This window comes from Electrophorus electricus, chromosome 13, assembly GCF_041902795.1.
Source record: "Electrophorus electricus isolate QZ-2024a chromosome 13, ASM4190279v1, whole genome shotgun sequence".
Taxonomy (NCBI): domain Eukaryota; kingdom Metazoa; phylum Chordata; class Actinopteri; order Gymnotiformes; family Gymnotidae; genus Electrophorus; species Electrophorus electricus.
The window spans coordinates 6,420,549-6,434,344 of record NC_137509.1 but is presented as its reverse complement, the minus strand read 5'-3'; the positions used below and the strand labels follow the sequence as shown (position 1 = coordinate 6,434,344).

Here is a 13,796-nt window from a genome sequence, read left to right as displayed (position 1 = left end):
CATGAAAACATTTGTTGGTCTACACATATATATATTTATTTGATTTTGAGTGTTGCTCATCAAACAGGTAACCTATACAATCATTTCCATATGATGAATGAACTGTATATTTTCATTCACACATACACACTAGTACAGCAGCAATGGTTCATTATATATACACAATTATATATTATAGATACAAAATCAATCTTTAATCAATCTCTCCTACTCTGAGACACTGATATATTCTTTAACACACTTTCTGTGCCAACATCAATTTGTAACTAAAATCAAACTGAAATGCATGATGTTTGCCTTCCATTACATCAGATCTTCTGGCTGAACTAAAGAGAGACAGTTTCTGAAATGGACACTCAATTTTGTGTCAGACAGCGCTAATTTCATATAGTTGTTTTATGGGGATGTTCTTAGTGTTTCCCATATATGGTGCCATGGTCTTGTGACTGAGAGTATCTAAAGACTATTTAGAGATATTAATTTGTTTTGTTACATGCTATGTTACATAGTATGCTAGCAAAAGTAAATGTACAAAGTAGGTGTGTATGTGTGTTTTAGTATCACTTTTTCATTTGACCACAAGAGGGCACTGTGTATTAATGAACTTATGACCCCTGTAAGGCCACAGGGGACAGGTCCAGTTGATCCACTTAGATTAATTAGGGAAATGCGATCATACACAGCATCAACAAATGCTTAAAATGAACAGATAGATCCTCCATTGCTGAGCTAACACATCAAGCAAACAGAGCATGTGTGTGGGTTTAAGACAAAGATAAGGAATGATGGAAAGAAAATAAAATTGGCAACAAATGAATTTGTGATTTTGCCTTTCAATTCAGGTATAAAATGTCTTTTTCTGATCCATATCTTAGCTCTGCTCCTAATAATTTATTTTTCTTCTTCGTTGGAAGCCTTCTTGTATGGAAACATGAGGGAATGACACTTTTTCCACACCCACATATTAATATAAACATACATAGTGAGCAACTCTAACTGTATTTTAGGTGTTAAAAGAATAATGGTCATTTTGCACACTTCTTCTGGGACTGGCAAATGAAACACTCAATTGGCAGAGTTCAATTATTTGTGGTCTTCCTTAACCCTGTGTCTGACTTATCTAATCTTCCAGAGAGATAGAGTGAGAGAGACAGACCCTCCGCTTGATGGTATCTTTCAGACCTAGACCTGTATGTAGCAGTATTAAGAGTAAATTATTTCTGAGGACACAGTAAAGAAAATTTGGAGTTCCCTCTGGCATGTGAAATAAATGTACATGCAAATTTAGACAGAGAAAGAACAATTCCTAACTACAATACCAAAGACTAACCACTCCTTTAATCTACAAGATTCAGGATAGTTTTAAATGCAACAACAACATAGTTTTTTTTTTGTTTGTTTGCTTGTTTGTAGTTACTAAATGTAACTAAAGTCTATAATGTTCTGTCCTTTGGTAAATTCAAAACCTATGCAGGCTGAAACTGGCCAGTATAGCAATCCAAGGGTCTCACTGCAGAATAGATCACCATGTTTAAATATGTGTTTAGAAGCACTTCAAAGTTGTTGCTAGGTTCTAGGGGTAATACCCTTTTAAAAAAAAAAAAAAAAAAAAAAAAAAAAGGGAGCGGCAGAGAGAGACAAAAAATATTCCTGGGCTCAGAGGCAAGACTGAAGGACTATGCTGCACACACTCCCTCTGCCGGTCATTTTGAGTAACTCGTCTTTATGTGATTATAGACAGCACAAAAAGATATAGTACAGACTAAGCTACAGCATTCTTCTTAATTATTTTAAGGTGAACATCATTTGTAGGACAAATTTGCTTTCCTTCTTTCTGCATCCTTTGTGTTGGGCAAAGGTGATTGGTATCTAGAAAAGTGACCCTCACCTGAATAATGATCCTAATCCTTTAGACTGAATCTGTTATTTTAGACTGAGTCAATATTGTCACTGTTGATCATTTTTTATATTTTCACATAAACCAAAAAAGAGATAAAATAATAGACAATAAAATACACTCTATCTTACACTTATAGTCAGTCATAATGCCTAAGTATACATACACTGTAATTCTGAATTAACTATTGCAAGGTACACTGTGGTATAGATGCACATTACAAATAATAAATGTATTTTTCAATATGTATTGTACACTTTTGTTCTGCCCATTGTGATTTCCTTCTCTGCTTTCATACATTTGTGATTGTGTACTGTACCAAAGTCTACAGTCTATTTTAAAAGGATAAATGTCATGACCTGCAAATGCACACAGATTACATTTTCTTTTGTGAGTTACCTACAATACATCAGACACAAAACCAGCACAAGGTGGATGATGATCAGATGGATACAGAAGTTACTCTCCTCCTACTGATCTGTCATCAGCCATGTGGTGTCTCTCGTGTGGCTGAGGTCAGGACATGGGCCATGCATGGTGATCACGGATCATTTTAAAAGGGCGGCTACTAATTCTGAGTGCAGCCTCTCATGGTAAATCAGATTTAATAAGTCCACCCCAGGAGAGCTCTGTTTGACCTTTGTGATGAAGCACAATCTCAGCCAGCACTGAAGGTTTCTCAAAGCCCAAAGAAAGAAAAGTTTAGAAAGGTTACTCCAAAGAGCACCTGAAGTGTGAAGGACTTCAGTGATGGACAGCACTACTATGTCATTCAGCTGCTTAAATAATGAAGATGACTTTGACCATTGTTTAATTTTAAAACAGCAGTATTGCAAATGGACTCTAATGAACAAGTATTATTTCAGATGAAAAGTGCTCAGAATGCACAGTGAGATATTGCATAGTCTGTCAAAACTGTTGAGTCTTTTAAAATCTCTTGAATAATAATGACATTATAGTAAATCAGACATTCACTCACTCAGTCAAGTGCCAAAGCTTCTGTCATTAGAAAATCCATTATTCAAATGAGTTATTAGCCACTGATAGAAATAGCCTGTTAAATCCATTTTGAAGTGTGGTACTGTTTTTAAAAGGGCTGTAACTACCAAGAGTGTTGTAAGGCTCTTGTTTCAAACCATGGCCCAACAAGCTTGCTTTTAGATGTAACACAAAGGAATAGACATACAATAAGTGTTCCTACTTATACCAACCAGTGCTCTGACTCAGTACTCCATTCCACTAACCATAAAAGAATGAGAGAGTGAGAGACTGGCAGAAAAATAAGACAAAGCGTTGTCAAGTGGATGTATCACCCATTACCATCCACAGGATTGCATGATGCTTGCATTACGGTGAAGAAACCCATGTTTTGCGACTAGTCAAAAGTTGGCCATAATTTGTGAGATGTAATCAAAGGGGCTTTATAAAGTTTGCAACTGAAATTATGTTGCTTGTGCAAGAGAATTACCTTAAAAGGCTAATTTGCAATAAATGAACAGATACTAAATCAAAATAATAGTTAGCTTAATGGACAGTTTAATGGACTAGGCTAATGCACTCAGGCACTGAAAGCAAATTTTCTATTAGATTGCATGTTACATTCACCTAAGTGATGTGTTTGCCCTAAATCTAACAATGTGGTCTTTGAAAGATGAAAAAACCTACTTATTTTATTGCATGAATGGTAAGTGGTGTTTTTTTTTCTTTACAGACATCAGAATAGCTCCCCTGCTGAGACGTACCACCATCCCAGTGGAAAATAAATGCTGCAGAGAAGCACTTCTCCCTGCTTGGGCAGTCGGAGTTGACAGCCTGCCTGCTGTAATAGTAAGGTAGAGGGATAACTGGCTCCTACGTGGCAGCCATGGGCCGCAATTACTGCTGATTACATGTGAGCATCTCGCCTTCTTGTTGCGCCTGTCTGTGTGACTGCTAAAAGAGAATTCTATTTCCAAAGTCTGTTTCTGAGATTGAATGGGACTCTCTTTCAAGCGAAACAGACCCCTGATTTTCAAAATCATAATTTACCTGTCATCAGAACAGTAGACACCCAGCAAGAGACCACTCTACCACAGGGCTAATGGCACATCCTTTTTTTGTTTATTTTGCCACTAAATAGCCTTGTTTTATTTGAATAATTTAACTAATTAAATATAGTTTATGTCCTACCAATGTGTCGAACTCAAGTGGTTCTCTCTGTGAATGATCACTTATGCTTACTTAAAAGAAGATTTTTGGCAACCTGCATTCATTCAACTTCAAATGTTTTGTAACAACCTCAACTTATTCATGGCATTACACTGATTTCCTTAGTTTTTATATCATTTTATTTGATATATTTACCATTCTGTTTCCTGTAGAATGTTTCAGATGTCAAAACTGACTTTTAAGATTTATTTGCGTGTCCTTTTGCAAATTTTAATCACCCTTCTCTCAAATCTTGAAATGCAGTAATCATCATTTACATGGTACTTCACACCTTTCTTGATGGTATGGTAGGCATTCAGAAAACTAAAAATCATAGAGTGGAATTGTCAGTGGTTCAGCAACAAATGATGCATTATAGCTGATTCTTTTGTAAGGCCTTATGTAAGCTGCTATGACTATAACACAACACCCAACATTCTACTAGCATTGTTCCTCTACATAAAATCTGTGCTTCTAGGACTTTTCTCTTTTCTTAAGCTCATTGTGTGTTACGTCTTCCAGCATTGATCTAGCTCAAATGTCATTGACCGATAAATCTCATTGACCGATTTATAGTGTAGCCTATTACAAAACATGCACAAACTCCAACTCCTGTTTGTTTGATCACTGAACTTGTGTAAAACAAAATATGTAAACATAAGTGTGAAAATAACAGCACTGTATAAATGATGGGGTTTCTCTTCTGCCGTGGTTTGACACATTTAGTTGACGTGTGTAGTTTGTTTGACCAGAGATAGGCAGACATGTGGCCTACAACAAATTTAATTTAAAGTGTTGTTGCCTCTTTGTTTGCTGACCACAATTTTCAAACGCAAAACAAGTGGTTATGTTGAACTCCAAACGCTAGTTGAAGTTTACAGCAATAAAGATAACACAGTCATTTTACATACATCTGTGTCAAAACTAAGGTTAGTTTTTTTTTGCAATAAATGTTGTAATGGCCATAATGGTGCCAGCAGATGTCGCCAGGTTTTGAGCTTAATCTGGACTCAAACAACTGGTGACGGAGACTGGACAGCAAGAAAATCTAAATTCAGCTTCTTCAAATGTTATGTTAATACCACATCTTAATTTTGACATTATTCCAGTCCTGATTCTGGACACACTGTGGGTTTTTGTAGACAGCAGGAATGAAATTCCTTCTAATTCGATTTTAAAAATGCTTCTAAAGATTCAATATGTCACCGGTAGATGACAATATTTACTGATGAGTAGTGGCAGATTTGGCAAAGTACGCATTTCAGGCATATTTGAAAGGGAGTGATAAATAAATGAATAAAGGTTGATGCATCCTAATTAATGTGAATTGGCTGCAGTAGCATTTCTTTTTTACAACCTTAGATCTATAGACCTCAGATCCCCCAGAAAGTTCAACTTTCAAGTAGAACAAAATTGATATTTATATTTTTTGATTTATTTATTTACAGAAATGTTAAAAGATCATGCAAATGTTTCAAATAATATATTTCATTTCATTTTAAATGGCAGAAAATAAAAACTAATTTCATCTTACACCATAACTCTCTTAATAACTCTGAGTATGATAATAATCTCCGTGGTTTCCTGCAACTATCTTATCAACCTTCTCCAAAAGCTCTATCATATGGGCTTCCCTGTGTCTGTTATCCAGTACATGATACCTTCCTCCACATTTCTTCACAAGCCATTCTAAGTCCCCATTCCTCTTTATGTGCTGTTGGCCACTTTCTCCAAGAGCTTCTCCCCAAGTGAACAGAACAATGGTATATCTCCATACAGCCTCACCCAGCATGGCCATGGTGCGCTCCACTGATACCCGGTACTGTGCAGTAAAAGATAAGTAAGCCGGTATGAGAATGACAAAGGCGTGAGGGCCAGGTGTGCACAGTGACACATTTTGTAGAAGCTCCTTTTGAAAGCTCACATTTATATCTCTGGATGATCGCCATTTTATCCCATGGGGCTCTACAACCATGAGTGACCTGTCACATACACTTCCCTTCCAGGGAGTTCCAGACTCAGCATCTTGCCCCAGGACAGTATGTTTGGCCGATTGGCGCAATGACCATGACTCTCCTAGTAGCACGACCCTTAGTTCAGAAACCATGCAGGGCAAACCTTGAGTCAGCAGATAGTCCGAGCTCGCTGGTTCAAAGAATTCCTCCCCCTCTTCCTCTGTCTCCTGTACCAACCAGTTTGCTTGATTAGTTTCCTCTTCTGTCTTGGTTTCTAGTGCTCCTTTGCTTATGTGTGTGCCTGCTAGCCTTATGTTCTCAAATATATGTTTTTTTGTTTGGGATGACATCTCCACACTCTTATAATCTGCCCATTCTGCTGTATTACTGCTAACTTCTCCATTGTTTTCACTAGTGTCTCTTTCACTGGTCCTAAAATCCACTCCAACTTCCCAATTCATTTTTTGACTCTCTGTAACTCTTGCTAGGTTTCCATAAGATGCTGTTGTTTTGTCCCAAGGTTGGAAATCAGAATTGGGATTGTGGTTTATAATTTTAAGCTCACTGTTATACAGATATTTTTCCCACTTTTCCAGCTCCTCTGTTTTCAACTTCAAATGTACTTTTTCATTGTTTAGTTCACATTTTTTGTTATCCATTTCATTTCTCAAATTCTCTAAATTGTTCTTCTTGGATTCCAGCTCTTTCTTTAATTCATACAACTCCAGCTCTCTTTGTTTGACAGTGTTCTCTCTTGATTCTAGTCCTAGCTCATAATTCTCCATGCTGTGCTCTTTAACATCTAGTTCTTTATATCTGTTTTTCAGGTCTTGTTCTTTACTTGCTATCTTTTCCTCTCTGTCAACCAGCCCTTTCTCCAGGTGGCCCAGCTGATGTTGTTTTGCTTCTGAAGAACACTTCATTTCTTCTATTTCTTCTTGCTTTCTCTTGAAGTCATATAACATGCTGTCGAGCTGTTGTTTGTCAATTTGTACTTCTCCTTCCCTTTTTTGCACAATTTCCTCTCTCTTCTTCAGACTTATTTCTGCACTCCTCAGATATTGTTCTCTTTTCTGAAATTCGTCCTCTTTCTTTGCCACTTCTTGCTCTCTTACTACTAAAGCCTGTTTAACACCTTCTAAGTCAATTTCCCATTTTCTAGCTGCCTGGTTTTGTTGTTTGCCCAGGAACTGTTGCTGATGTGGTTCATTCTCCAGATTCTTGACTGTTAGTTCTTGGGTTATAAATTCTAAGTCATGTTTTCTCTGTAAAAACTCCTGCTCTTTATTCTGAAATTCATTCATTCTTTGAATAAGATCATATTCCTTGTTTGTTAGTTCTGCTTGCCATTTGTCATTATGCTGTGTGTTTTTTTCCAGTTCCTGTACAGCTTTTGACAATTCTTGAGCCTGATTCTCATAAATCTGCTCCAAATCCATTAATTTTTGCTGTCTTTTGCTTAATTCAATTTCTCTCATCTCCAGGTTTTCTTTGTGATTCTCGAAGTCCTTCACTTCCTGCCTAAAATTAAGTTGTTTTCTCACAAGATCTTCTTCCATTTTCTTCAGTTCTTTTTCTCTCTCTTCTACCTGTTGCCTGATATTTTCTATTTCTTTTTCTTGCTTTTCTAATAAATCCCTCTGTGCTTTCTGCTTGTTTTCCAGTATCTTCTCTGCAGCCTCACATTTTTCATAGTTCCATGTAATCTGATGTTCCTTTTCATCTAAATGTTTCTCTTTATCTGCAAGTTCTTGCTTTCTGTTCTGAAGTTCATTCTGTGTATTTATTAGTTCCTGCTCTCTTATTTCTAAGGCCTGTCTAACAGCTTCTAATTCTTTTTCACATTGATTAGATGAAGCTGCATGCTTTTGCTGTGTGCTCTGTAGCTCTTGTTCCCATGTCTGATTTTTGTCCATTAGTTCTTGGGTTTTAAGTACAAGGTCATGTTCTCTTTGTAAAAAATCCTGCTCTTTCTTATGAAATTCATCCAGTCTTTGTATAAAATTATTTTCCTTGTTAGTCAGGTCTGCTTGCCATCTGTCATTATTCTGTGTTTTTTTCTCCAGTTCCTGCATAGCTTTTGAGAGTTCTTGTTTCTTGCTCTCATACATCTGCTCAGAATCTATTAAGTGTTGCTCTCTTTTGCTTAATTCGATTTCTTGGATATCCAGGTTTTGTCTGTGACTCTCCAAATGATTTACCTGTTCCTTTACATTAAGTTCTTTCATCACAAGCTCCTCTTCTATTTTCTGTTGCTCTTTCTCTCTCTCATCTAGCTGCTGCCTGATATTTTGTATTTCATTTTCCTGCTTTTCAGACAAACTCTTCTCTGCTGCTTCTAGCTCTTCATACATCCTCTTAATCTGTTGCTCTGATTTTTGCTGTAAATTAAAAAGCTCCATTTCTCTTTTCTCTAGATCTTCTCTGCAGCTCTGATTACTTTTGAACTGATATTCTAACTTGTGTTCCTTGTCTCTTACTTCACATTCTCTCTTATCCAGCTCTTGTTTTTCCTCACTTAACAACTGTTTTTTCTCATTCATTTCATCCTCTCTTTTCTCCAAGTCCTTCTTGCATATTTCAAGTTCTTGCACAGTTTGTCTCCAAACTTGCTCTCTTTCACTCAACTCCTGCTCTCGGCTGTGGAGCGCTTGCTCTCTCTCCGCATCTTTATCATCCATTTCACCTATTCTTTCTAACAGTCTCCCCTCATAGTATTTTGTAATCTTTTCGGTGTTCTTTTCTATTTCTTTACCTCGTTCCTTCATGACCTCTAGTTCTGTTTGTAGCATGTTATTGGTCTGCTTCAACAGACAAATCTCCTTTTCTTTCTCTTCAATGTGCTTTTGGGACAGTGCATCTTTAACCTTCCCCATTTCTTCATATTGGTTTAGTACATCTTTAATCTCTTTCTCTTTGCTCTGGTTTCTGGCTCTCTCGTCCTGTGAGTCTCTTTTATACTCCTCACACTTTATCCGAAGCTCTTCTAATTCCTGCACAAGTCCTGCATTTTGATTTTGTAGATTGTTCTCCCTGATTTTTCTTTCTCTTAGCTGCTTTTCCAGGTCTTTTATGAGAATTTCCTTGTCTTCATTCTCTTGTTGTAGCTGATTGATCAAATTTTCCTTCACCTCTAACATATGTCTTGTTTCATCTTCTTTTTTTCTGGTATTCACCTCATGCAGGTTCTTCATTATGTCCATTTCCTCTTTTAGAATCACATTTTCTCTTTTCAGGAACTCTTCCATCTCTTTGGATTCATCCTCTAAAAGTTGTACCCTAGAGGAAAATTCCACAATTTTTGCCTGACTGTCATTTTTAATGTTTTCCATGCTTCTTTGTTTGGCATCAATAGCTTGCTTGAGTGCTTCAATTTCCTGCTCGCTCTCCATATGTCTTTTTGTCAGTGCAGCTATTTCTACATCTTTTTCCTCAACAATCTTTTGAGTTTCTGCATTTATGTGCATCTCTTGCTCCTTTTGCCTATGCTCCATGGCAACAATTTCTGCATCTTTCCCCACAAGCTTTTCCATAAGCTCATAGTTTTTTCCCACAGTGTTTTCATGCATTTGTCTCTCTGCTTCTAATGTTTTCACTTGTTCTTGGTAAGCAGCCTGCAGTTCTTCCATCTCTTTTGTCATTAGCTCTACAATTTCTCTGAGTTTATTCTTCTCCCTTTCCCTGCTTTCATTCATTTCCTTCCATCTTTCATTTTGCTCCTTTTCTTTGTTGTCAGCTCTCAGTTTAAACTCATCCATCTCTTTTTGTTTTTCATCAAGCCTTTGCTCAAATACTTTCCTCTCTGCTAGCTGTCTTTCAGTCGCTTGTTTCCCTTGTAAGAGCTCTTCTTCATACTTCAGGTTTGAATCTGCCATCTTCTCCTGTGTCTCATCAAGCTTCCTCTTTAGTTCTTCTCCTTCCTTTTCTTTGTGATCTAACTTTTCTTTCAGCATAATAATCTCCTTTCCAGCATTTTCATGTCTTGTTACCAACTCATCTTCTCTCTCTTTCCTTTCATGCTCTTTTAACATGCTTACACGTTCCAGCTCCAGCACTTTTACTTGTAGCTCATCCACCTTTTCTCTTAATTCTTCACTCTCTCTCTCTTTCTCCTCTAATTGCATGACTAGCTCATCTTTCTCTCTATAGACCTGTTTTAGAGCTGCAATGACTCTGTTGTTTTCCAGGCCGAGTTCATGAATTTCTCTTTCCTTGTCTTCTGTTAACCAAGTCATCCTCTCCTCCAGTTCACTTGTGATACTCCTTCTGTCATCTTCTCTGTCTGTCGTTTCTTCTTTCTCTGCAGATGCTTTCTCAGCTGATCTACCTTTGTCTCTCCTCCTATCGAAGAACCCCCTGATGCTTTTTACCTCCCTCTCTCTCATCCTTTTCAGCTCCATCTCTTGACGCTGAAGCTTCTCATTCACTTCTTTCAGTTTCAGGTTGAACCTCTCGTTCTTTTGCTTCCCAAGTTCTTCAATCTCCTGCATGAGTGGTGAGAAAGCCTCACACTGATTACCTGCCACCATTTTCTCAATCGTCTCTAGCAGTCCAGTTACCTGCACAGTGGACCTCTTACCTTCCAAACAGAGGCTGCTGATCACATGGTATCTGTTTCCACATTTCTCCAACAGCCAGTGAAGATCTCTGCCTCCTCCTTGGATGTGCTGCTCAATAGTAACCCCCTCTCTCAGCTGGTCACCCCTTGTGAAAAGAAGTATGGTATACTTCCATACATCTTCACCAAGTAACTCCAAATGCTCTTTCACAGCAGTAGCTCTGACCAGGGCATCTACCCTCAGAGTCAGTAGAAGGGCATGGGGACCAGGAGGACAGAGTGTCACACTAACCCTAACTTCCCGCCTCACTCTCTCTGGGGTGATACCCTCAGGGCCTCCTTCCCATCCAGGCACATCTACCACTGTGACCAGTCGTCCAGAAACTTCCGCCTGCTTCCTTGAACATTCCTCTGTGGCCTGTCCTATTTGAAAATGCACAGCTCCTCCGAGGATAGTGTTCCCAGCTGAGCTTTTCCCAGTCTCTCTTTCTCCCAGGAGGATGAGTCGTAGTTCTGGGAGTCGGCGTGAGCCCCTGGAGCACAGATGCTTTTCATCCAGGTCTTCAGCTTGTAAAATATCAGCTGTGTGGAAAAAAGTGCTGAGTTCAGCAAATATGAGGAGACTTTGATTGCCTCATGGAAACTGATTACCTTGACTTGTCGTTATACAATCTAGTTGTGCATCAAACTTAGTTAAATAAATACAATCATTTAACACAGTGTATTAACAGGTAATTAGCTTCTATAAGACTACTGATGAAGATTTACAGTAGATTCATGATGTTTTGCCTTTTTGCTTTTATTCAGTCACATTCATCTCCAACGCTAACTAGAAGTGATTCTACAATATATACAAACTTAAACTTGTTTAACTAACTATAGGTGGAATGTTTGTCTGTAGATAGACATTTCCTAAAGGCTTACCTGTTAGCACAACTTTTATAATCCCTCTTTGTGTTTGAGCCTCCATTAGTCTTTGTTTCTTTCTTCTCTCTCTGGCTCTCCTTTTCCCTTCAGCCTCCAGCCCTAGCAGTAATGGAGCTGACTCGTAATGTCCTCCCCCTCTCTTCTTTACCATCACCTCTATCTTCTTCAACAGTTCTTTCACCTGAGTTCCATCATCGCCACGGCGTTTGTTCTCTAGGACATGGAACCTCTTTCCACACCTTTCTAGAAGCTTCTGGAAAGACTGTCCACCATTTTGTATTTTCTGTTCTATGGGAATGGAGCCTAATTCATCTCCGCGTGTGAACAGCACCATTGTGTAGTCCCACACCATTTTGCCCAAAAGCTCCAAGTGCTCTTCAATCTGCTGATAGTAGTCCCCTGTCACTGAGGCACAGGACCGTACCACAAGAAGCAAAGCGTGGGGTCCAGGTGGACAGAGTGACACACTTCTCATTGTTTCTCTTCTCACCCAGCCAGGAGTACCATTGCCTGAGTAGTACCACTCCCATCCTGGCGTGTCCACTACTGTAACACGATGACCTGCTATGTCTGCCTGTCTTTTCACACACTCCTCTGTGGGTTTGCCACTCTCAAATACCCCAGCAAGGCCAAGAAGAGTGTTTCCCACAGAACTCTTCCCGGTACCTTTGCGGCCTAGGAGAACAAGACACAGCTCTGGCAGAAGTGGGTTGCCATGAGGCATGCTTTCTTCAGTCTTTGCAGCAGTCTGCTGTCTGGCTTCTACAAGATGAAGAAAGTTAATCTATGTGTGTATACAGATTACATTAACACTTGTAACTCTATTTTCTAAATATTCTTTTTCACATTCTTTTTATCTTATCTTATCTTATCTTATCTTATCTTATCTTGATGTTAAATAAGAGTGTCCTTATTCATGACTTAAGTGATAATAAGTCCCTACAATTCATGCAGAAATCCAGGTCTCAATTTTCTAGCTAATTTTATATGCTTGCATTATTCAGTGTTATCTTCATATATTTTAAGTGAAATATTTGCTGATTTGACATTGCCAGCATTTAATAAAGTAATAATAAAGTAGTATACAGCGAGAAGTGCGGCCCACATTTATGCAGTGCGTGTGTACCAGTCATTTCCTTAACTTGTGTATGAAAAGCTTGTGCTGCTCAGTTTTCATCTTCTGACGTGGTCATTCAAAGCTTACCAGCTCCAGTCGCATTCTCACTCTGTGGCTCCATCACCCTGATGTGTCTTTTGTCCTCTGCAGCTCCTTTGTACTGTTTGGTTGCACTTAAATGTTTGCTATCCACATGATTTTTACTGTTCAGCATCTTATGAAAACTCCGTTCACTTCCTACTGAGGTGCGGCACAGTGGAACTAAACACAGAATTTGGAAGTCACATGACTAACCTGTGGTTTCTTTGTCACTCACAGTGCAACACAGGAAGTAGTATATATGCATGCTGTCTGCTGAGACCACAGCAGAGCCCCAGAATGGTGTTGTCAGTGCTGCTCTATTAAGCAGTACTATCTTCGTGCCCTAAAATAATTCACTTCAAAGACTTTGCACAAAAATACTGCATTATGTTCATTTTCACAAGTCAGATGAATGGCAGGAAACCTGCAGATCCTCGCAGAAGGTCACTGACTTTCACCTCTGGGCTTTTCAGACCTCTAACCCATTTTGTCTTTACGAAGCCTGCAGATGTTTTAAGAATAGGCTGTTCATCCCAGCGCAAGTATATGCTCTGCGGGTATACGCTTTGAGCACTGGGGCTCTGCCACACTGCAGCTCTGCTTGTTTTCAGCTGCTGGTGTGTCCTGGTGTTTCTGAAGTGTTAGATCATACTTGTGATTCAACTTTTCCTGAGGATCATGACTGGGCTGTACAACAGAGTTGTGTTTCTTAGTGCTATGGGCAAAATAATGTGCTCCCATGCTAATTGCCTATAGCAATAATGCATACAGCCTGTAAGATATTCAGAATTTGACAGTGGAGTTTATCATTTTCATGATAAATTAAATTATTAAAGTATTATTATTTTTGAATTCTTTAATAACTTATGAATGAGTGGGATCTGAGAAGCCTATATAATATTATCGTTTTTATAATGCATAGTGATTTCTGGACCTCTGAAATCACTCTGTTACATCTCCATTATTCTTTATTCATTATTCTCCATTTTGACTTTATGAACATGTATATATTTGGACCTTTGGACTAACACTTGCTTGTCCAGACAGAAAAGATGGACACGGTACATTCCTTAC

At 38.5% G+C, this 13,796-nt stretch overlaps 1 protein-coding gene across 1 annotated transcript; it reads right to left on the bottom strand.

The window, feature by feature from the left end:
- Positions 1 to 5,517: 5,517 nt before the first annotated feature.
- On the bottom strand, positions 5,518 to 12,898 carry si:dkey-185m8.2 (uncharacterized). Its single transcript, XM_027026316.3, has 3 exons — positions 12,729 to 12,898; positions 11,522 to 12,286; positions 5,518 to 11,179 (listed from the first exon to the last, which is right to left on the bottom strand). The coding sequence occupies exons 1-3, from the start codon at positions 12,853 to 12,855 to the stop codon at positions 5,631 to 5,633; spliced, it is 6,441 nt and encodes a 2,146-aa protein (XP_026882117.3). The 5' UTR covers positions 12,856 to 12,898; the 3' UTR covers positions 5,518 to 5,630.
- Between the last annotated feature and the right edge of the window lie 898 nt (positions 12,899 to 13,796).